The 22,726-nt window shown below is 42.5% G+C and overlaps 1 protein-coding gene across 1 annotated transcript in view; it reads left to right on the top strand.

Moving 5' to 3' along the window:
• Positions 1–5,376, top strand: part of LOC124556222 (atherin-like) — a 70,128-nt gene extending 64,752 nt beyond the window's left edge. The window contains exon 4 of the mRNA XM_047130213.1: positions 5,077–5,376. Coding sequence (XP_046986169.1) covers positions 5,077–5,328 — 252 coding nt within the window. The 3' untranslated portion in view covers positions 5,329–5,376. The remainder of the gene's footprint in view (positions 1–5,076) is intronic.
• Positions 5,377–22,726: the final 17,350 nt, after the last annotated feature.

Genomic DNA, 22,726 nt, shown 5'->3' with positions numbered 1-22,726 from the left:
TATTCTTCTATATTCGACGAATTTCTGTCGGTTTTGTCCTTCGACAGCCAAGAAAATAATAACAGCACTTTGGGCCTGTTTGGATGCATGCAGTAATAATATCGCCGTAATTCACGTTTCCGCATTTACCATACGCACGTCGGAAGACACGAATACCACACTAATGCCTTGTCTACATGTCGGTGCTTATATATACACATCATTAGAGTCGCGCTACGTTGCATATACGCTGCAACAACGCTCTCAACCGGAAACTTTTTGATAGCCCCTTCCCCCTTATACATTACTGTTTAACTAAGGCGCTGTTGCAAATCAACTGGCAGCTCTGAAATATGATAAAAATTAATTAAATATTGAATAACAGGGGGGGGGGGGGGAAGGACAGCAGACTTTAATATCTAGAAAAGAAAGAAGTAAGTTTTCCAGCTGTACATGTCTATAACAGAGCAGTGACTCAACTTCCGTAAACAATTTACACTCTAAGACAAAAACGCACCACGAGGGAATTATCTGAATGGGACAGAAATCGGTAGATGTAATCTAAATGTACAGACAAACAAATTATTACAGTTTCAGAAAAAACTCTATTATTTATTCAAGAGAATGATCTTCACAGATTCATCAAGCCAATAACGCATTGGTCCAGTTCTGGCCGTTATGCAAACAGTTATTCAGCCCTGCCCATAATGCTCCAAATGGATCTCAACTTGAGAGATATCCGCACCCTTGCTGGCCAATGTAGGGTGTGGCAATCACGAACATAAGCGGTAGAAACTCTCGCCTTGTGTGAGCGGACATTATCTTGCTGAAATGTAAGCCCAGGATAACTTGCGATGTTGTTGTTGTTGTGGTCTTCAGTCCTGAGACTGGTTTGATGCAGCTCTCCATGCTACTCTATCCTGTGCAAGCTTCTTCATCTCCCAGTACCTACTGCAACCTACATCCTTCTGAATCTGCTTAGTGTATTCATCTCTTGGCCTCCCCCTATGATTTTTACCCTCCACGCTGCCCTCCAATACTAAATTGGTGATCCCTTGATGCCTCAGAACATGTCCTACCAACCGATCCCTTCTTCTGGTCAACTTGTGCCACAAACTTCTCTTCTCCCCAATCCTATTCAATACTTCCTCATTAGTTATGTGATCCACCCATCTAATCTTCAGCATTCTTCTGTAGCACCACATTTCAAATGCTTCTGTTCTCTTCTTGTCCAAACTACTTACCGTCCATGTTTCACTTCCATACATGGCTACACTCCATACAAATACTTTCAGAAATAACTTCCTGACACTTAAATCTATACTCGATGTTAACAAATTTCTCTTCTTCAGAAACGCTTTCCTTGCCATTGCCAGTCTACATTTTATATCCTCTCTACTTCGTCCATCATCAGTTATTTTGCTCCCCAAATAGCAAAACTCCTTTACTACTTTAAGTGTCTCATTTCCTAATCTAATACCCTCAGCATCACCCGACTTAATTCGACTACATTCCATTATCCTCGTTTTGCTTTTGTTGATGTTCATCTTATATCCTCCCTTCAAGACACCATCCATTCCGTTCAACTGCTCTTCCAAGTCCTTTGCTGTCTCTGCCAGAATTACAATGTCATCGGCGAACCTCAAAGTTTTTATTTCTTCTCCATGGATTTTAATACCTACTCCAAATTTTTCTTTTGTTTCCTTTACTGCTCGCTCAATATAGAGATTGAATAACATCGGGGAGAGGCTACAACCCTGTCTTACTCCCTTCCCAACCACTGCTTCCCTTTCATGTCCCTCAACTCTTATAACTGCCATCTGGTTTCTGTACAAGTTGTAAATAGCCTTTCGCTCCCTGTATTTTACCCCTGCCACCTTTAGAATTTGAAAGAGAGTATTCCAGTCAACATTGTCAAAAGCTTTCTCTAAGTCTACAAATGCTAGAAACGTAGGTTTGCCTTTCCTTAATCTTTCTTCTAAGGTAAGTCGTAAGGTCAGTATTGCCTCACGTGTTCCAGTATTTCTACGGAATCCAAACTGATCTTCCCCGAGGTCGGCTTCTACTAGTTTCTCCATTCGTCTGTAAAGAATTCGTGTTAGTACTTTGCAGCTGTGGCTTATTAAACTGATTGTTCGGTAATTTTCACATCTGTCAACACCTGCTTTCTTTGGGATTGGAATTATTATATTCTTCTTGAAGTCTGAGGGTATTTCGCCTGTTTCATACATCTTGCTCACCAGATGGTAGAGTTTTGTCAGGACTGGCTCTCCCAAGGCCGTCAGTAGTTCCAATGGAATGTTGTCTACTCCGGGGGCCTTGTTTCGACTCAGGTCCTTCAGTGCTCTGTCAAACTCTTCACGCAGTATCGTATCTCCCATTTCATCTTCATCTACATCCTCTTCCATTTCCATAATATTGTCCTCAAGTGCATCGCCCTTGTATAGACCCTCTATATACTCCTTCCACCTTTCTGCTTTCCCTTCTTTGCTTAGAACTGGGTTTCCATCTGAGCTCTTGATATTCATACACGTGGATCTCTTTTCTCCAAAGGTCTCTAATTTTCCTGTAGGCAGTATCTATCTTACCCCTAGTGAGATAAGCCTCTACATCCTTACATTTGTCCTCTAGCCATCCCTGCTTAGCCATTTTGCACTTCCTGTCGATCTCATTTTTGAGACGTTTGTATTCCTTTTTGCCTGCTTCATTTACTGCATTTTTATATTTTCTCCTTTCATCAATTAAATTCAATATTTCTTCTGTTACCCAAGGATTTCTACTAACCCTCTTCTTTTTACCTACTTGATCGTCTGCTGCCTTCACTACTTCATCCCTCAGAGCTACCCATTCTTCTTCTACTGTATTTCTTTTCCCCATTCCTGTCAATTGTTCCCTTATGCTCTCCCTGAAACTCTGTACAACCTCTGGTTCTTTCAGTTTATCCAGGTCCCATCTCCTTAAATTCCCACCTTTTTGCAGTTTCTTCAGTTTTAATCTACAGGTCATAACCAATAGATTGTGGTCAGAGTCCACATCTGCCCCTGGAAACGTCTTACAATTTAAAACCTGGTTCCTAAATCTCTGTCTTACCATTATATAATCTATCTGATACCTTTTAGTATCTCCAGGGTTCTTCCATGTATACAACCTTCTATCATGATTCTTAAACCAAGTGTTAGCTATGATTAAGTTGTGCTCTGTGCAAAATTCTATCAGGCGGCTTCCTCTTTCATTTCTTAGCCCCAATCCATATTCACCTACTACGTTTCCTTCTCTCCCTTTTCCTACACTCGAATTCCAGTCACCCATGACTATTAAATTTTCGTCTCCCTTCACTATCTGAATAATTTCTTTTATTTCATGCGATGAAGGGGCGTAAAATATCATCGACGTACTGCTATGCTGTAAGGGTGCCGCAGATGACAACCAAAGAGGTCCTAACATGAAAAGACGTATTACCCAGACCACTACTCCCAGTTGCCGGGCTGTATGGCGGGGCCGCACCGGATTACGCGAGCGGTCTCAGGCGCTGCAGTCGTAGACTGTACGGCTGGTCCCGGCGGAGGTTCGAATCCTCCCTCGGGCATGGGTGTGTGTGTTTGTCCTTAGGATAATTTAGGTTAAGAAGTGTGTAAGCTTAGGGACTGATGACCTTGGCAGTTAAGTCCCATAAGATTTCACACACATTTGAACTTTTTTTTTTTTTTGTGTGGCAGGAGACAGTCAGGTTGGTATCCCACCGGTGTCTGGGGTGTCTCTAGGCTCTCTTTTGCTGGGACTGATCATTGAAGACAACTGTACTATAATAAGTGTGATTCCTGCCCGCACACGGCGAGAGTTTCTAGTGCTTGTCTTTGAGCTTGTCAAACCCTACCTTGGCCAGCAAGGCTGAGAACGTTTGGAGCGAGGCCCTCCTGCCATCTCGGGATATTGACAATCTAATGCGCCAATTGGACATAATTTGGCACGATATCCCTCAGGAGGATATCCAACAACTATTTCAATCAATGCCAAGCCGAACAACTGCTTGCATATGGGCCAGAGGTGGAACAACACACTATTGACTTGCTGAATTTCTGAAGCTCTTTCTTCTAACAACATAATCATTTGTTTACTTGTGCATGTACATCACATAAACCGATATCTGGCTCTTTCGGATAATTACTTTGTGGTGCATTGTTCTTGTCAACTGGCGGAAATTACGGGTTATGATGACACTTTTGTACCATGAGGCACAATAAACATTCATCGCCACGCAATTAAAAAAATTATTACCTCATCCTGACAAAAAGGAACGTCTTAGAAGTAACACAACAGGTAAATAAACAGTAGCAAACGATCTACACAGCCAATCCTAGAATCTCGTCCACGTGTGCTGCTGCAGTGTCATGGAATTTTTACCCAGCCTGTCTCTTGGAGCACCTAGGTCATGTCCTTCCTCTATCAGATCCCAGCCAAGAGTGAGGTCCTACACAGCGGCTTTAGCATGCTGTCATCCACATCACACTTAACTGCACGATTTTGAAGAACTCCGCCAATGGGCATTCGCCAAATTCCACACCAAAGTCAGGCCACCTCCCCTTGTTGCAAATACCGGCTTCTTATGTAGTATTTCTAAAATGTACCTCTGCCTTTAAGATGAGTATTTTTAATTTTGGGTTCACTGTGTTAATATTTCGTAACCTAGGATTGTTGTTTCGCGCCATAGTCTCTTCTCGAGGATGGGGAGATTGGTGTGAGGGGGAAGATAAGTCAGTGCCCATTCTGTAACAGTTCATTCGAGAGAGAGAAGCATCTCATCGTTTCGGAAATGCGACAACGCAGTTTCTCCTGGTTGAAGAGATGCCCCCCTCCCCACCATCGTCCCCAACTCGCTGCCACTTCTGGCTTTGGCCGCTCAGAAAACTAAACCAGAGATTACAGTTTTCTTGCAAACTGTTGCCATATCGCTACCTTACCACAGAAACAAATAGTAGTGGACGATGATCTAGTGGCTGTCGTGTCAAAGGATTTATGAAGAGGGACTTGTAGTTGTCCTGATAAAAGCGAGCCTCACGTAACAAGGCAGGCGTCACAAGTGTTGATATTTTCCGGCAGAGCTCCCAGGAAAAGCCTTCGCACACCCAGCAGAGCGAGCGGCCGGTACCCATCAGCCCGCAGCCGCAGACGCCGCCGCAGTCGCAGGCACTGCTGCAGCCGCAGGCACCGCCGCAGCCGCCGGTGTGGTCGCCGCCGCCCGTCGCGGACTCCGTGCTGGAGCTGCTGCGGCCCGGACTGCCCGCTTACGAGGAGTACGACCGCAACCAGCGCTTCTCGCACTCCTTCCTGCACGGATACCGACACACCTGACCGCGCCACGCTGTAACTGTAACACAATAAAGCTCGTCACACTCACCACACTTTCTTTTCTTCATGATTCCTACGTTCACTCTGACGATCCTTTTCAGAGCTGTCCATTCTTTAGCTGGCACCAGAAGCCGAGTACGAGACCTCGAGTGCACTAACTGGAAGAAAGAAATCTGCCACACAGTCGTAAGTCCAGGTCTCCATTTCGCACAAATCTCACGATGGATGTAGCTGTGTTTCCGCTACAAATATACACTTCATAAGCGAAATTCCACCGCTGATCATTAAAACTCGAACACCAGAGCAAATAGCAAATAACGAAAATATGCTTGTTGTGTGTAAACTGTGTAGTGGGGTGAATACAAGATTAGATTTGAGGGTGATTCAGGGGCACAAGGGTGCGAAGCGTAATAGACAGAGTACAATCTATCGCAGCAACAATGGCTCTAACCTGGCTGGGCATCAAGTCGAACTGAACTTGGATGACAAAAACTGTTACGTCGTTCCGTGCTGCTTCATCTTTGTCACAGTTCATCAAGTCCGACGAGTGGTACACGCTAGTCTCTCGGCAACCTGTGACCATATGTTTTCAATGGGTAAGAGGTTTGGAGACGAACTGGCCAGAGCTACAGGTGACACACTCTGTGTCGAGATAGGTCAAGACAGCGCACGTAACAAGTGGTCACTGAGATCTTGAAGACAGGGCGCAGATACCAGCAATAACACATCAGAAGCGTAGCGGCTGCTGCCCAAGTTATCGGCTATACGACCCAGAAGTGATCGTGATGTGTACCGAAAGGCACTCTACAACATTACGGTGCTTGCAGACGATGACGATAATGAATGTAATCTGGCAACTTTCTCTCTCCTCAGATTCAACATACTCGGTTATGCCCATGGTGATGCTGTATGTAGAATCGGGGACCTGCCTGACAAGTAGACGTGTTGCCACTTCTGTGTCCAGTATTGTCTCTGCTGCTGTTTCGACAGAAGTTGAAACAATGGTAGCAGTGCTGATAATTAGTGGTGCTCCATACATCATAGTTGTGTGAAGTGGCTACTTCTCTTGTTACAAGTAAACCCATTTCCTGACGCAGGGTACGTACAGGGAGTAGGCAAAATAATGTAGACACCTGGACTTACTTGGGAATTGTTTATTACACTACTGGCTATTAAAATTGCTACACCACGAAGATGACGTGCTACAGACGCGAAATTTAACCGACAGGAAGAAGATGCTGTGATATGCAAATGATTAGCTTTTCAGAGCATTCACAGAAGGTTGGTGCCGGTGGCGACACCTATAACGTGCTGACACGAGGAAAGTTTCCAACCGATTTCTCGTCCACAAACAGCAGTTGAACGGCGTTGTCTGGTGAAACGTTGTTGTGATGCCTCCTGTAAGGAGGAGAAATGCGTACCATCACGTTTCCGACTTTGATAAAGGTCGGATTGTAGCCTATCGCGATTGCGGTTTGTGGTATCGCGACATTGCTGCTCGCGTCCGTCGAGATCCAATGACTGTTGGCAGAATATGGAATCGGTGGGTTCAGGAGGGTAATACGGAACATCGTGCTGGATCCCAACGGCCTCGTATCACTAGCAGTCGAGATGACAGACATCTTATCTGCATGGCTGTAACGAATCGTGCAGCCACGTCTCGATCCCTGAGTCAACAGATGGGGACGTTTGCAAGACAACAACCATGTGCACGAACAGCTCGACGACGTTTGCAGCAGCATGGACTACCAGCTCGGAGACCATGGCTGCGGCTACCCTTGACGCTGCATCACAGACAGGAGCGCCTGCGATGGTGTACTCAACGACGAACCTGGGTGCACGAATGGCAAAACGTCATTTTTTCGGATGAATCCAGCTTCTGTTTACAGCATCATGATGGTCGCATCCGTGTTTGGCGACATCGCGGTGAACGCACACTGGAAGCGTGTATTCGTCATCGCCATACTGGCCTATCACCCGGCGTGATGGTATGGGGTGCCATTGGTTACACGTCTCGGTCACCTCTTGTTCGCATTGACGGAACTTTGAACGGTGGACGTTACATTTCAGATGTGTTACGACCCGTGGCTCTACCCTTCATTCGATCCCTGCAAAACCCTACATTTCAGCAGGATAATGCACGACCGCATGTTGCAGGTCCTGTAGGGGCCTTTCTGGATACAGAAAATGTTCGACTGCTGCCCTGGCCAGCACATTCTCCATATCTCTCACCAATTGAAAACGTCTGGTCAATGGTGGCCGAGCAACTGGCTCGTCACAATACGCCAGTCACTACTCTTGATGAACTGTGGTATCGTGTTGAAGCTGCATGGGCAGCTGTACCTGTACACGCCATCCAAGCTCTGTCTGACTCAATGCCCAGGCGTATCAAGGCCGTTATTACGGCCAGAGGTGGTTGTTCTGGGTACTGATTTCTCAGGATCTATGCACCCAAATTGCGTGCAAATGTAATCACATGTCAGTCCTAGTATAATATATATTTCCAATGAATACCCGTTTATCGTCTTCATTTCTTCTTGGTGTAGCAATTTTAATGGCCAGTAGTGTAATATGGGGTTCGACCCCCATTTGCCCGTAATACAGCTGCGATTCTTCTTAGAATACTGGGATATAATGATTGTATAGTCTCCAGTAGAACGTAATGCCAGTCTTCGATCAGAACCTCTTGTAGCTCCTGTAGTGACGAGGGAGGTGTAAATCTGCTCCGGAGTCTGCGCCCCAATACCGCCCACAAGGCACTTTGCTGGCCAGGGAAGATGCCGCAGTTCAGTTGCATGCTCCTCATACAACGATCGTACTTTCCTGGCTGTGCGAATGGGTGCATTAACGTCCTGAAATATGGCATCATTGTTGGGAACAATATTTAAATCATGGGGTGCACTTTATCACCTAAAAAGTTCACATAATCGTTGGCTGTAACACGGCCTTTGACAGTGGTGATGTGCCCAGCAGAATACCATGATATGCCTTCCCACACCTTCACGCTTCCACCTCCATGCTTAACCGCTGGAATCAAGCAATCAAGTTTCTTTTGGCTGTCTCCAGACATAAACCTCTACCCGATGTTGGAACTAAAGAAAATGTTGACTCGTCGGACCGTATGACGCGTTTCCACTGATCAGACGTCCAGGATTTATGCTCCTGACACCATGTTTTACGCCTCTCTGCGTTGGTTGTCGTCACTAATGGATTCGGATAACAGCTCTTACGTGAATATTCACTTTATGGAGTTCTCGGTGGACAGAGTCGATAGATACGGTATCTCGAAGATGCTATTGAGCTTTGCAGTCACTTTAGCCGCTGTAGTTTTGTGTTCTTTTGACACAATTCATATTAGCGTACGACGATCTCTGTCATTTAGATTGAATTTGCGCTCACTATTACGTTTACACGATGATGTCTTTCCATATTTTGTGTAATCTGTCATTATTGTTGAAACAGTTGCTCTTGAAACATTCAATAAGTTGGCTGTCTTGATTACTGATGCTCCAGTTAATCTGGTCCCCCATAATCTGCCCTCTTTGGAATTCTGCTAGGCCTTTCATTGCATTTCGACCTCGGCCTCTGAATGCAAATACGAAGTGTGCATTACTCGTAAACAACCTGCACTGAGGCCTAGTCCGTACTGAACACACACAGTCTAGCGCAACACATGCCTTACCTGCATTGTTGACCGTCAAACACAATTATCCTCTTGCTACCACTGTTCACATTATTTTGACTATCCCTATATGGTGTTAAATATGGCCCCTTGAATTCATATATTCCATGTTAGTATGACAGTTGTGGGACACAGACCAATGCGATCGTTCGTATTGCGGAATGATAAATCATAGTCAAGACAGGTCACGACCCCGCCACTGCAGTATTCGGACATTTACAGGTAGGCATTACCCCTTCTCGAACGAGGCATAACACCAGCTTCTCGCAAACCATCAACATTCAAATGTGATTTCTGAATGAGAAACTAACTGCATAATTTTTCTTTACATACAGAATATACACCGATAAGCCAAAACACTATGACCACAGCCCACCGCGACGTGGGATGCCGCCTGCTGGATTTGCGGGCCTGTGAAGCGGAAACAAAAATAAGTAAGCGAAGCAAACACGGACGGGGGTCATCCTAGAGAACACATGGACTGCAAATGGAAAAATCCATTGAGATAAGAGACTTTGACAAAGAGAAGATTATTATTACGCACAGCCTGTGAACAAGTATCTCGAAAATAAGCCAAAACACTATGACCACAGCCCACCGAAGTTGGTCGAATATTCACGTGCTACTGTCGTGAGCATCTACGGAAAGAGGTAGGAGGACAGTGAAACAACAACTAGGTGCTAAATGGATGGACGTCCTCAACTCTTCAAAGAACGTCGGGTTCTGAGGCTTTTCTGCTCCGTAAAGTAGGATAGGTGGTGATTAGTGGCATCTCTGCCGAAAGAGCAGAATGTTGATGCACGCACAGGTGTTTCAGAGCACACAGTTCATCGTACATTGTTGAACATCGAGCATCCAGCAGAACACCCTTACATATTCACATGTTGATTCAACAGTATAGTCAATTACGACTGCAGTGGGCATGGGACCATCGGGATTCGACTGTCGATCAATGGAAACTTGTCGGTTCTTCGGGTGAATCACATTTTTGCTTCACTAGGTCGATGGTCGTCTCCACAAACGCCGTCAGCAACGTGAACAGCGGCTCGAAACGTGCAGAGCGCCACGGACACAGGCTGGTGGGAGCAGTATTACGCTGTGGGTGACATTCTCCTGCGCTTGCGTAGGACCTGTGGTAGAAACCAAAGACAAGCTGACAGCTGCGAACCGCCTGCATCCCTTCATGCTTGATATCATCCCCGACGGCGACGTCATCTTGCAGCAGTATAATTGTCCACGTCTCAGAGCCAGAACCGTGCTTCAGTGGTTTGAGGAACACTATAGCGAACTCACGTTGATGTTTCGGCGACTAAAGTAGCCTGATGTAAATCGTATGGAACCCATCTACACTCCTGGAAATTGAAATAAGAACACCGTGAATTCATTGTCCCAGGAAGGGGAAACTTTATTGACACATTCCTGGGGTCAGATACATCACATGATCAAACTGACAGAACCACAGGCACATAGACACAGGCAACAGAGCATGCACAATGTCGGCACTAGTACAGTGTATATCCACCTTTCGCAGCAATGCAGGCTGCTATTCTCCCATGGAGACGATCGTAGAGATGCTGGATGTAGTCCTGTGGAACGGCTTGCCATGCCATTTCCACCTGGCGCCTCAGTTGGACCAGCGTTCGTGCTGGACGTGCAGACCGCGTGAGACGACGCTTCATCCAGTCCCAAACATGCTCAATGAGGGACAGATCCGGAGATCGTGCTGGCCAGGGTAGTTGACTTACACCTTCTAGAGCACGTTGGGTGGCACGGGATACATGCGGACGTGCATTGTCCTGTTGGAACAGCAAGTTCCCTTGCCGGTCTAGGAATGGTAGAACGATGGGTTCGATGACGGTTTGGATGTACCGTGCGCTATTCAGTGTCCCCTCGACGATCACCAGTGGTGTACGGCCAGTGTATGAGATCGCGCCCTACGCCATGATGCCGGGTGTTGGCCCTGTGTGCCTCGGTCGTATGCAGTCCTGATTGTGGCGCTCACTTGCACGGCGCCAAACACGCATACGACCATCATTGGCACCAAGGCAGAAGCGACTCTCATCGCTGAAGACGACACGTCTCCATTCGTCCCTCCATTCACGCCTGTCGCGACACCACTGGAGGCGGGCTGCACGATGTTGGGGCGTGAGCGGAAGACGGCCTAACGGTGTGCGGGACCGTAGCCCAGCTTCATGGAGACGGTTGCGAATGGTCCTCGCCGATACCCCAGGAGCAACAGTGTCCCTAATTTGCTGGGAAGTGGCGGTGCGGTCCCCTACGGCACTGCGTAGGATCCTACGGTCTTGGCGTGCATCCGTGCGTCGCTGCGGTCCGGTCCCAGGTCGACGGGCACGTGCACCTTCCGCCGACCACTGGCGACAACATCGATGTACTGTGGAGACCTCACGCCCCACGTGTTGAGCAATTCGGCGGTACGTCCACCCGGCCTCCCGCATGCCCACTATACACCCTCGCTCAAAGTCCGTCAACTGCACATACGGTTCACGTCCACGCTGTCGCGGCATGCTACCAGTGTTAAAGACTGCGATCGAGCTCCGTATGCCACGGCAAACTGGCTGACACTGACGGCGGCGGTGCACAAATGCTGCGCAGCTAGCGCCATTCGACGGCCAACACCGCGGTTCCTGGTGTGTCCGCTGTGCCGTGCGTGTGATCATTGCTTGTACAGCCCTCTCGCAGTGTCCGGAGCAAGTGTGGTGGGTCTGACACACCGGTGTCAATGTGTTCTTTTTTCCATTTCCAGGAGTGTATGTCGCTATCGGGTGCGATTACCGTATACGCAAGCCAGCGGCAAGTTATTCACGAGAATTACATGACCTTTGCGCGGACCTCTAATGTCACATACCTCCACAAACCGCCGGCCGGAGTGGCTGTGCGGTTCTGGGCGCTACAGTCTGGAGCCGAGCGACCGCTACGGTCGCAGGTTCGAATCCTGCCTCGGGCATGGATGTGTGTGATGTCCTTAGGCTAGTTAGGTTTAATTAGTTCTAAGTTCTAGGCGACTGATGACCTCAGAAGTTAAGTCGCATAGTGCTCAGAGCCATTTGAACCTCCACAAACGTACCAATAAACTGTCGGATCCCCATACGCAGAATCAGTGATGTATTTCGTTCCAAAGACGGACAAACAAGCTATTAAACAGGTGATCATAATGGTTTGATTCATCAGTGAAGGTGATATTACTTCCACCTATTTTGTGCGGTCGTGCTGCACATACTCATACTATACTTCATGCCAGTTCCACGTTTGTTGTATGTCATCATCATGATGTAGCAATTTTAGCGGCCAGTAGTGTACGTGATGGAACCTTGCTGTGATGGATTTAGTAAGGCCTGCATTGGGAACACCGATTCTTGTCATTTTGCAATAAGATATGCCCACATCTTGAAGCTAATTTATGTTTTAAAACTCCCTGGTATACTTAAAATTTTTCTTGGACTGGGAATCTAACCCATAACTTTCCTTCCACGAGAAGTACTCTTACCGAGTGAGCTATCCAAGCACAACTCAAAGCCCCTATTCTGTCAGTACCTACCTGTTACTTTCTCAACTTCACAGAAGCGCTCCTACGTATTTTGCTTGGTTAAAACCCGTGGATCATATGACATCGTATAGAAATGGCTTAGCCAAAGCAAAAGGCAAGTTGTAGCTTCCATTCCTAGTGCGACACAAATTCTTAATCATCAAAGAAGCTTCAAATACTGCACACACTGTTGAAGAGTGTAACACTCCTTCTAATTTAAGTTAATCACTGTTATTAATATGGAATGCGAAACACTTAGCAGATGGTCTTTAAAATATTTGTCATGAAGCTGATTTTGGCTTCGCCAGCCACCGTCAGATGACAGTTGAAGTTTGCAACCACATATACGCAGATGGCTGGTGGCAGCACTAGCAGTGGAGGGTATATAAAGTGTCTCTAGGTCATGGGAAACGGTGCAGTCGTCGTAGTCCGGAATCGGAGCGATTTATCTGACGTCCGAAAGGAAATGATCACTGGGTTTCGGGCCTAGGGTAGAAGCATGTCCGAAACGTTTAAGGTTCTACTGTTCGCGTGCCGTCGTGGTTAAAGCATACCGTACAAGACAAATTGACGCTATGCGAAATTAGTGGAGCACGAGTCGTAGGTGACGGGGCTGAACGACGGCTGTAGAGATGTGTACAAGCGAACAGACGTCCAACTGCTGAGCTACTGACTGCCCACGTGAACCAATGGGCTACCAAAATGTCTCCTCGACGACCGTTCAGCGAAGGTTGCTGTGTCTGGGGCTAAACAGCGGGTGCATGGGTCATGCACCGATGCTGACTGCCGTTCATCGGCGACGAAGACTGGAATTTGCACACAGATACCGCAACCGGACGTCCACTGAGTGGCGACAGGTTGCTTTTCAGATGAATCTCGTTTTTTGGGTCATCCGACAGATGGCCGATTGCGTGTACGGCCCTACAACTATCGTCGGAAGGATCCAGGCTGGAGGAAGGAACGTTATGGTCTAGCGAACGTTTCCATGGCATTCCTTGGGTGAGCTCGTCATTCTGGAGGACACGATGGATCAACACAAGTATGCATCTATCCTTGAGGACCATATCCACCCCTAAATGCAGTTTATTTTTCCTCGGCACGATGGCATCTACCAGCAGGACAATGAAACGTGTCGCATCGCTCACAGTGTACGTGCGTGGTTCTAAGAGCATCAGGATGAGTTTACCATACTCCTCTGGCCACCAACCTCCCCGGATTCGAACCAAATCGAGAATCTGTATGATCACCTCAACTGGGCTGTTCGCATCATGGATCCTAAACGAGAAACCTAGCACAGCTGGCCACGTCTCTGGAGTCGGCAGGGCTCCACATCCCTGTGTGTATCTCACTGACTCTCTCTCTGTACGTCCGCGCTGCAAAAGTTGGATATTAGGCTTTTAGCAGGTGGTCTCATCAATGTGACGGGACCGTGTATCAGGGTCACTCAAAAATAAGTGAGCCAGAGGCTGTAAAATGAAACCCACTGAAGGGATCGGGACATCATTCCCTATGAAAGGAGGTGTGGCCCCAATGAGAGCGTTGAAGCCCAAACTCGCCGCTAGATGGGCACGGGCGCGGATTCACATGTCAACAGAGTGAGCAAGGACACGCATCGACCGTCCAATGCACACATTCGTGCTGAAAACAAAGAAGTGGGAGCTTCCAAAAAAGACTAAAGTGGTGTAGTGCGTTTCCTGACAGCGGAAGGAGTGCGAAGAACAGAAATTCATCAAAGAATGGAACAAGTGCACAAAGAGCACTGCATACCTCATCACGAGGATCAAGGCTTGGCACAAGCTTATCAATAAAGGACGGCTATCGTTGCCCAATGACGTGTGATCTAGAACGCCACACAGCACTGCCAGTACCATTGTCCAACAGCTGATTGCCCTCATTATCGAAAACAGCCGAGTTACGGTGGCAACCAGTACCCCAGAGTTCAGGCCGTTTTCGATGAATTTCCGCTGCCCGCACTCCTTCCTCTGTTAGCAAACGCACTACACTTCTTAGTTCATCTTTGGCAGCCTTCATTTCTCTACTTTCAGCAACACCGAATGCAGTGGACGGTCGACGCGTGCACGTGCTCGCTCTGTCACCGCGTGGGTGTTCGCCGATATTCCTCTAGCTGAGAGTTTGGAGCCTCAGTGTTTTTGTAGTGGCCACAGCTTCTTCCATAGACAATGGCATTGCGATCCCTTAAGCGCTTATCATTTTGCAGCTTCCCGTTTTTTGCTTTTGTTTGATGCAAGCTCAACAAACAGATATTGTTGATAGAGTTAAAGAAGATACTAAAACTATGAGGCAGATGGATTGCACAAGAAAGTATTACTTTTTCATATTATGCAAAGTCATTACATCTAACAACAAAAAAATGAAAAATTGAGTTTTTGTGCTGTGCGGAAATTGTAACATTTAACAAAATATGTAAAATAAGACTGACCGTGCTGTATTTATATTGACAAACGACTAACCAGGTGCACAGTCACACTTCACAGGTGCAGGTTGCCTATCTAATAGATTCAGGGGCAACAAACATTTGAATTTCAATATTTAATATAATTATTGACCGAATATAAAAATTTAAAATACCGTCACAATTTACTCATTAACAGTAGTAGTCTTACGTTAAAGGGTTAATATTGAAGTCAAGTGTTACAGTTACAAACTGTGTATATGTCTTCAGGTAGCATAGCTTCCAGCGTTCAAATTTCCTCATACTATATTCATCCAGTATTTGAAAATGAGATAACTCAGCTCTTCCATACATTATTTCAAACTTTATGAAGCTTTTTCTCGCTGATCGCTGATACCCCCACAAAAGAGTTTTCCGCTTACCACATTTTCGTTGTCCATATAGTACAACTTCAGGATGGGAGACGACATTGAAATTATTACTTCCTTACTACTACTTCTGTTCGCAACACATTTTGCAGACAGTATCTACATCTATCACTGAATGTATGCGCAAAATTATGTCGTTGTACAACTCTTGATTCAGAAAAAATGAAGTCATAAACGTTGAAATGTGTCAGAAATTAGCTTTTGTTTAAAACGGAGTGTAAATTACTCAGACTATAGTCACCCAGTGTTTGATAATTAGAGCCGTTCGAGACTTCCAACAAACATTAAACATACTTTCAAACTTTTTATTAAATATTTATCGCTTACATGCTTTGTGTATAATATTTGACTCATTAACTCATTTGTAAAGTAATCAGACTTTTGAAGCCGCTTTATACATGGAAGTTAGATTCTATAAAGATTCGGGATTAGGGGGGTTACTCGTTGTAATCCAAAATTTGGCTAAATGAAACTCAGTTTAAGAGAGAGGAGAGGGAGGAAATTATATCTAGTCAGATTTAAACTGGTGTTTTGCATGTCCTATCTCAAGTATTTCTAGTTTGTCACATTCCTGATTTTCTTAACGGTTTGTAAGACGTCAGATTCTACACTGTGTGGGTGGCTGTCGTTTATAAGATGTTGAATCTGTATCTTCTAGCCTCCAGCTCCTTATATTTTCATAACCTAACTGCCACAGCTCTATCTGACTCTGGCTCGCTGCCAATGCTCTCAAGACAGTGTGTGGTTCCCAAGCAGCTTTCTCACCTCACTGTTTATCTTTTGCGTCCTGAAATGTTCTTTCAAAATGCAGTACCAACTTTGCCCTTAGTGCGACTTTCTTATAATTATGAAAATTTATATTTACACTATTTTTCTATTGGTAGTTCTAAACATACTTCTGATTGTATTATGGTCTAGTGGAAGTCGCATAACTAATAAACCTCCCTCTATATTGCATCGTAAATTAAAATATAATTCTTCCACGTGGAATATTGACGACATTATCAGCTGTTAGTTATAATGGAGGTGACACTGAATAATTGCGTGTTTGAATGAGTCGAAAAATTTTGTATGCATACAATGAAATTTTTGTAGGCATTAAGTTGCAATGTACGATTAACTGTAACCAGCCACGAGTTTTTTTAGAAGTAATTTTATTGTATCGTTACTTTTGGGGCTGAGTCTATCATCAGATGGTAGTATCGATTTCTTGTCAAGATTTACATTTTTGTCCTAAAATGTAACAAGGTTTTTTGATGAAATAGTTTTACAACAGGTTTTACGTTCTATACAAGCACAGTACATTGTACTTATTTCATGTAAAGCTCTCCTTTACATATTATAAGAGAGAGGTTTGGTATTCTTTTTTGATCTACGCAGATCCATGAGCTAAACTCATCAAGATGGTGAATGCATTTGTTTACATTTGCTGCTGAATTGATGTGCCATAGAACTCGATATTTATACAGATAAGATATACTTCTAGAGTTACTGCAAAATTACTTCTTCATAATACAGATCATTTTATAAGATCTACATTTAATTATTTAGGTTTGTTGGTAATGGCCAATGAACAATATTCCATCAATTAATTATTATTTCTATCATTTCAAACTATAGAAGATGTAGCGAGGTACAATTGGTTTTTTTTTTAATTCTAGTTGATAATTCAGGATGAAGTCATGTTTACTGTGAATGTGGCTGTGTATTTCTACTTCTTCTAACAAATTCATCTGTACTTTTTTTGGCAAAATGTTATATGTCTGAGACTTCTTTCTAACAAAGTAATCCAGAAATATATAGACACAAACAAAACACAACGTAAATTTTCACAAGAATCAAATGATCTCAGAAAAATGAATAAGAAACTCATAGACAATAAAGTATTTGCAGTTACAGAAGACAGAGGAAGCTCTACAGTAATAACACTTGATGATGATTGCTTAAATAAGACACCAGATTTTCTAAAGAACGATGAGATAAGAGGACTTAATTATGATCCAAAACTCAAATTAAAAGCTTAGTTTTAAAAAATGTTCAACGAGTATAAGTTTCTACTAATGTGAACTGAAAAATCTGAATCTGCATAATGAACTTCCCAGCCCCAAAACTTCAACTGCTACCTAAGATTCACAGAGAAAATTGTCCTATATGTTTGACCGTGAATTCACAAAAGACCTCTTTCCACAAAAGCAGTGAAAAACTTTGAGTTTTCATGAAGGCTTATAAATTTGAAGATAATTTTCGTGTAAACAATAGCTATGAGCTTTCAGAAAACATCAGAGACATACTCATACCAAACACAGCCAGTATACAAATATACTGGTAAAAGAAACAGTCTCATTAATTAAAAATTTTGCTTAAATATGAAACGATCAGTCTACCTGAAATTTATGAGCTTGTTGAACTTTTAACCTTGATGCTAGCATATAACTATTTCTGCTTGAATAACAAATTTTATGAACAGGAAGATGGTATTGCAATGGACAATGGTCTGGCTAGCTCTCTAGCCAAAATTTGCATAAATAACTTACAAACATCTTTTTTCAAAGCCAATATGACAATAAAGAAAAATGTGCATATTAAAAATGCTATACTTATCTTGTTTGGTGGAACAGAGGTAAATATTGATAAATACAGTGGTAACCATAAATTTAAAATATACAGAAACTCATTACAATTGATGTCACAATCAGCAGCTCGCCACATCACCCCAAGCATCACAAATGGCTTACTATAGGGCAATGCTCAAAAGAATGGAAATATTGGACATTGAAAATAAACTATAGGAGCTAAAAGCAATTACACTAATAGCCGAAAATAATGGTTATACCTCTGATACCATCACTAAACTTCGCAACAGAATTAAAAACCAACACAAAGATAGTTCTATGTACAAACCAATCACGCCAAATGGCACTTTAGCACAATAGCTCCCCAAAACTCTACCAGATATGTTTGCATACCATTCATTGGTAAGCTGTCACACCAACATGTAAACTTTTTCTGTGCTAAAAATATCAAAATGATTCCAAAAACAATAAAATACTAGACAAAAATATTCAGAACTTAAATGTTAAGACTGAAGTACAGCACAGGTTTGGTGTTTATAAACTAAATTATTCTGTATGCCACAAATTTTACATTGACCAAACTGGTAGGACTTCCAACATATGATATCATGAACACATGGATGCCGTCAGGTTCAAGAACCTAAACAAATCAGCTTTTGCTGCTCACTTGGCCCAACACAGAAATAAGCATCAAAGAAAACTTGGAGGTATTACATTTTGCCGAAAAACGAGTACAGACGAATTTGTTAGAAGGAATAGAAATATACAGCTATTTTCACAGTAAACCTGACTTCATCCCAAATGCGCAACTAGAATTTAAAAACTCAAATGTACCTCCAAAATTCCATACAATGCCTGTAATTATAAATGATAGAAATAATAATTAATTGACAAAGAGAATATTCCTCAGTGACCATTATGATTAAACATAAATAAATACATGTATGCCCATATAAAATAATCCATACTGTGAAGAAGTATCTTTGCAGTAACTCCAAAAGTATGCCATATCGGTAGAAATATTAATTACTTAGGCACATTAAATCATCAGCCGATGTAAAAAAATGTATCTGCCATCTTGTATTTAGTTCAGTTCATGGATCAGCATGGATCGAAAAAAGGAAGTCAAATCTCTGTCTTATAATATGTAAAGGAGAGGTTTCATGGTGTAAGTACAGTGTATAGAGCTTGTGTAGAATGAAAAATCTTTTGTAGATACATGTAAAATCACAAAAACTTCGTTGAATTTTGGGATACTAATGTAAAATCCTTTGTAAACAGTGTAATCACAAAAAATTGTTATATTTTACTACACACACTTGAAACTTGCCAAGAAATCTGCTTGATGATGGGCTAAGGCCTGAAACTAGTAATTTCACAAAAAAATAACTTCTAAAATACCTGTGAGTGACTGCAGTGTGTCTTACAGTATAATTTATTTAAAAATCTGCGGTTGTCTCTAAACAAATCGTATATAATAACAAAATACTAGTGTTAATACTGATGAATTACAAAAGACAAATTTGTATTTTATGAACCATCTAAGCTCTACAGCCCTGACATTATGGACAAAAGCAGACTTTGGAGATGAAAATGTGGAAGGATAACTCAGTTTTCCTGTGGCGACATATTCTAGGTCAATTCTTCATGGAGAGGGGGAAATGTTCGTTGCACAAAAGCGTCTGATAAGGATAATTTATGGTGCCTATCTTAGAACATCTTCCATACAGGTCTTTAAACAGTTTGGCATATTAACACAGCCTTCTAGAGCTACAGAAAGGAGTAAGCATTCAGCTGTAAATATGTTGGACTACTTACCCACTGATGTGAAGAGTTTAAAATATAATAAAGTTAACTTCAGACACAAACTGAAGCCATAGTAGCATGACATTCCCTTGTAATCCATATTTCTGAATGTCTAATATTAATACTAAAGGGTGTATATATGTGTGTGTGTGTGTGTGTGTGTGTGTGTGTGTGTGTGTGTGTGTGTGAGAGAGAGAGAGAGAGAGGGGTAGAGGGAGTAAGATCCATGTAAAAGATCAGCATGTTGTCATATTTCTACTGAGATACTGTAATTCGTCCATAAATTAACATTATGTTTCACATGACGGCGAGAGATGGAAATTATGATGCATGAAACACGCAAATTGTCTAACTACCCTCACACTGAAAGAGAAGATAAAAGCAACTTTTGAATTCTATTTTAGCAACCCATCTTTATTATAATATGCAGGTGTTGTCCACTGTCGATGATCTATTCGTGTTAGATGATTCTGACCGAACTCACATAGCGAGAGACGTCTACGATTGGTTTTAAAGGCTAAAAAATACAAGTTTCCAGGTTTCTGCAATAAAAGATTTAAATATTAACGAGTGTTCTGGACTGCATGATAAACACAATTAAGGCCCAGTTAACCTTTTCAAGCACGTTTCATGTAATTTGAGCAGCTTCTTTGCGAAGATTGTCACAAAATCTCACTGACTACCGTGAAGATCTGTACGCGTAATTCCTCAGTATCCTGATTTGAAAGAAACAGATGGCTTTCCACCATGTTAGGTGAGTGTTCATATTACTATTATCATTATAGTTATTATTATTATTATTATTATTATTATTATTATATTAGTATAGTTATTTCTGAATCTTTTGCAGTCTTATCAGCTATTTCTAGAATCCCCATTTTCATGTAACCCTGTCATTTCAAACATGTTGCATGCCTCTTCCTTCAGTTAATAACAGCGTTTATTTTGTCCAGTCCGCTCTAGGTCTTCCTCATCAGCTTTTTTGTGGCTAACATTCACATTGTCTCCTTGGCCAACAATCTTGTCCCATTTCCCAAATGTGGCAAAACCATTACAGGGTATACTTCTTTATTTCTTCAAGCACACCTTTATATTTCTCAATAGTATTTTTTCGTAGCCACGATATTGCACGACTTTTTCTTTTAAGTTACTTTCCACGGCTCTCTGCGTCAGTGTCCACGTTTCTGCTCCACAGAAAAGAACATCTCTGAATGACTGTGTCACATAAATTTTTCATCCAAAAAGTTCCGAGACTAATTTTATTCCTCCTGGTGTATAAGCGATGCCAGCGCAATAATGACGGTGGCGCCTTGAGCTTACATATGTAAATAACAGATTTGCATTCGAACAGTCAGTTGTAAGTAGACGGTGTTTTGCAGAGGGCGTGCGACCGTAGTGTGTCAACATTGTTGTGTCACAAAGCGTACTGGAGAAACAGCTATAAATCAAATGTTCAAGATATTTCCCAATATGTCCGTAAGGAGACAAAACTGTGTGCAAAGTTGGTCCCACACGCCTTGACTCCCGAACAAAATCAATGATGTATGGACACCTGCCGCAACTTAATCATAGGGTTACCAGATTATCTAATAGAAATGTAGGACACATTGGTAAAAAATGTAGGACATTTATCAGAAATATAGGACATTATTGCTCAATGGAAATATTATGTAAATTTCAAATTTAAATGCTATTAACAATACCCACAGGCATATACATTAATATTTAAAAAAAAATTCTGACACATACAATGTTAAATATGATAATCAACAGCAGTCAGTTATATTCTAATCCTGTGTAAAACATTTAGCTTGTTTGAAATATAATCAAAAAATTCCAAACAACTGAAGTTTTTAAAATTATACTTTACAAAAACAATACATTTGACCAAATCAACAGATTATCTGTTCCTTTCATCTGTAAACTGTGCTCTTATAAGAGAAAATACTCTTTCAACATTAGCATTATGTGCAGGAATAGAAAAAAAATACTGAATTAGTTTCAACAGTTCAGAATGGCAGTCCTCATGCTTGCTACCACTAAAATATCTAACTCACTTATCATTACAGGGCATTTTCTCAAGTTCAGAGCTATGATTCTGCAAAAACTGGTTCACATTACATATCTCATCACAACACTTGACATCATCTATTACAATGCCTTTATCACTCAAGAACTGTACACACTTTTGTACATTATCCATGCATACTTTATCATTTAAATTTAACCACCTAAAACAACTGAGTTCTGAAAAGAATTCACACCATTTATCTAAATAGCCGATACATTCGCCATACAACGAAACAGCCTCCTGCTCAATATTGTCAGCTTATTTATCAAGGCCCTCCTCCCTAGTACTTATCAAGACCTTTTTTGTCTTTAGTGACATGAAATTACTCTCTAATCTATTCTTAAGAAGAAAACACACATGATCTGAAATTGCGATCATCTCAACAATGGATGTTTGTTCACTTTCAAGTTGTTGTATCCCATGGTGGATCACAGACATCAATGAATGTAAGTGATATAAATAAGCCTTACTCAAACTGTTTTCAAAGAAAACGTTTAGAACTTTTGGAGCATTGGATATAGACAAAAAGTAAGATTTTAAAGCCTCATACATTTCAATTATTCTGTCATGACAAGGGAACAGAGATAACCACCTCGTTTTACTGTGACTAAGAAGTTGTTTGTAACTAATTTCTACAAACTCACAATAATGCTTGAGTTCCACAGTTCTTACTGCATATGTAGAAAAGTAAAGTCTTTAATGGGTTAGATATTTTAGTGGTAGCAAGCAGGACGACTGTCATTCTGGACTGTTGAAACTAATTCAGTATTTTTTTGCTATTCCTGCGCTTAATGCTTTGAAAACAATACACTCTAAATCTACACTTAAAATATCCGACCCATGCTGAAAGGCATTGTTAAGAATGTGAGCTGGGCAACCCACTC

Source organism: Schistocerca americana, chromosome X, assembly GCF_021461395.2.
Source record: "Schistocerca americana isolate TAMUIC-IGC-003095 chromosome X, iqSchAmer2.1, whole genome shotgun sequence".
Classification (NCBI taxonomy): Eukaryota; Metazoa; Arthropoda; class Insecta; order Orthoptera; family Acrididae; genus Schistocerca; species Schistocerca americana.
This window is presented reverse-complemented; position numbering and strand designations above follow the sequence as displayed.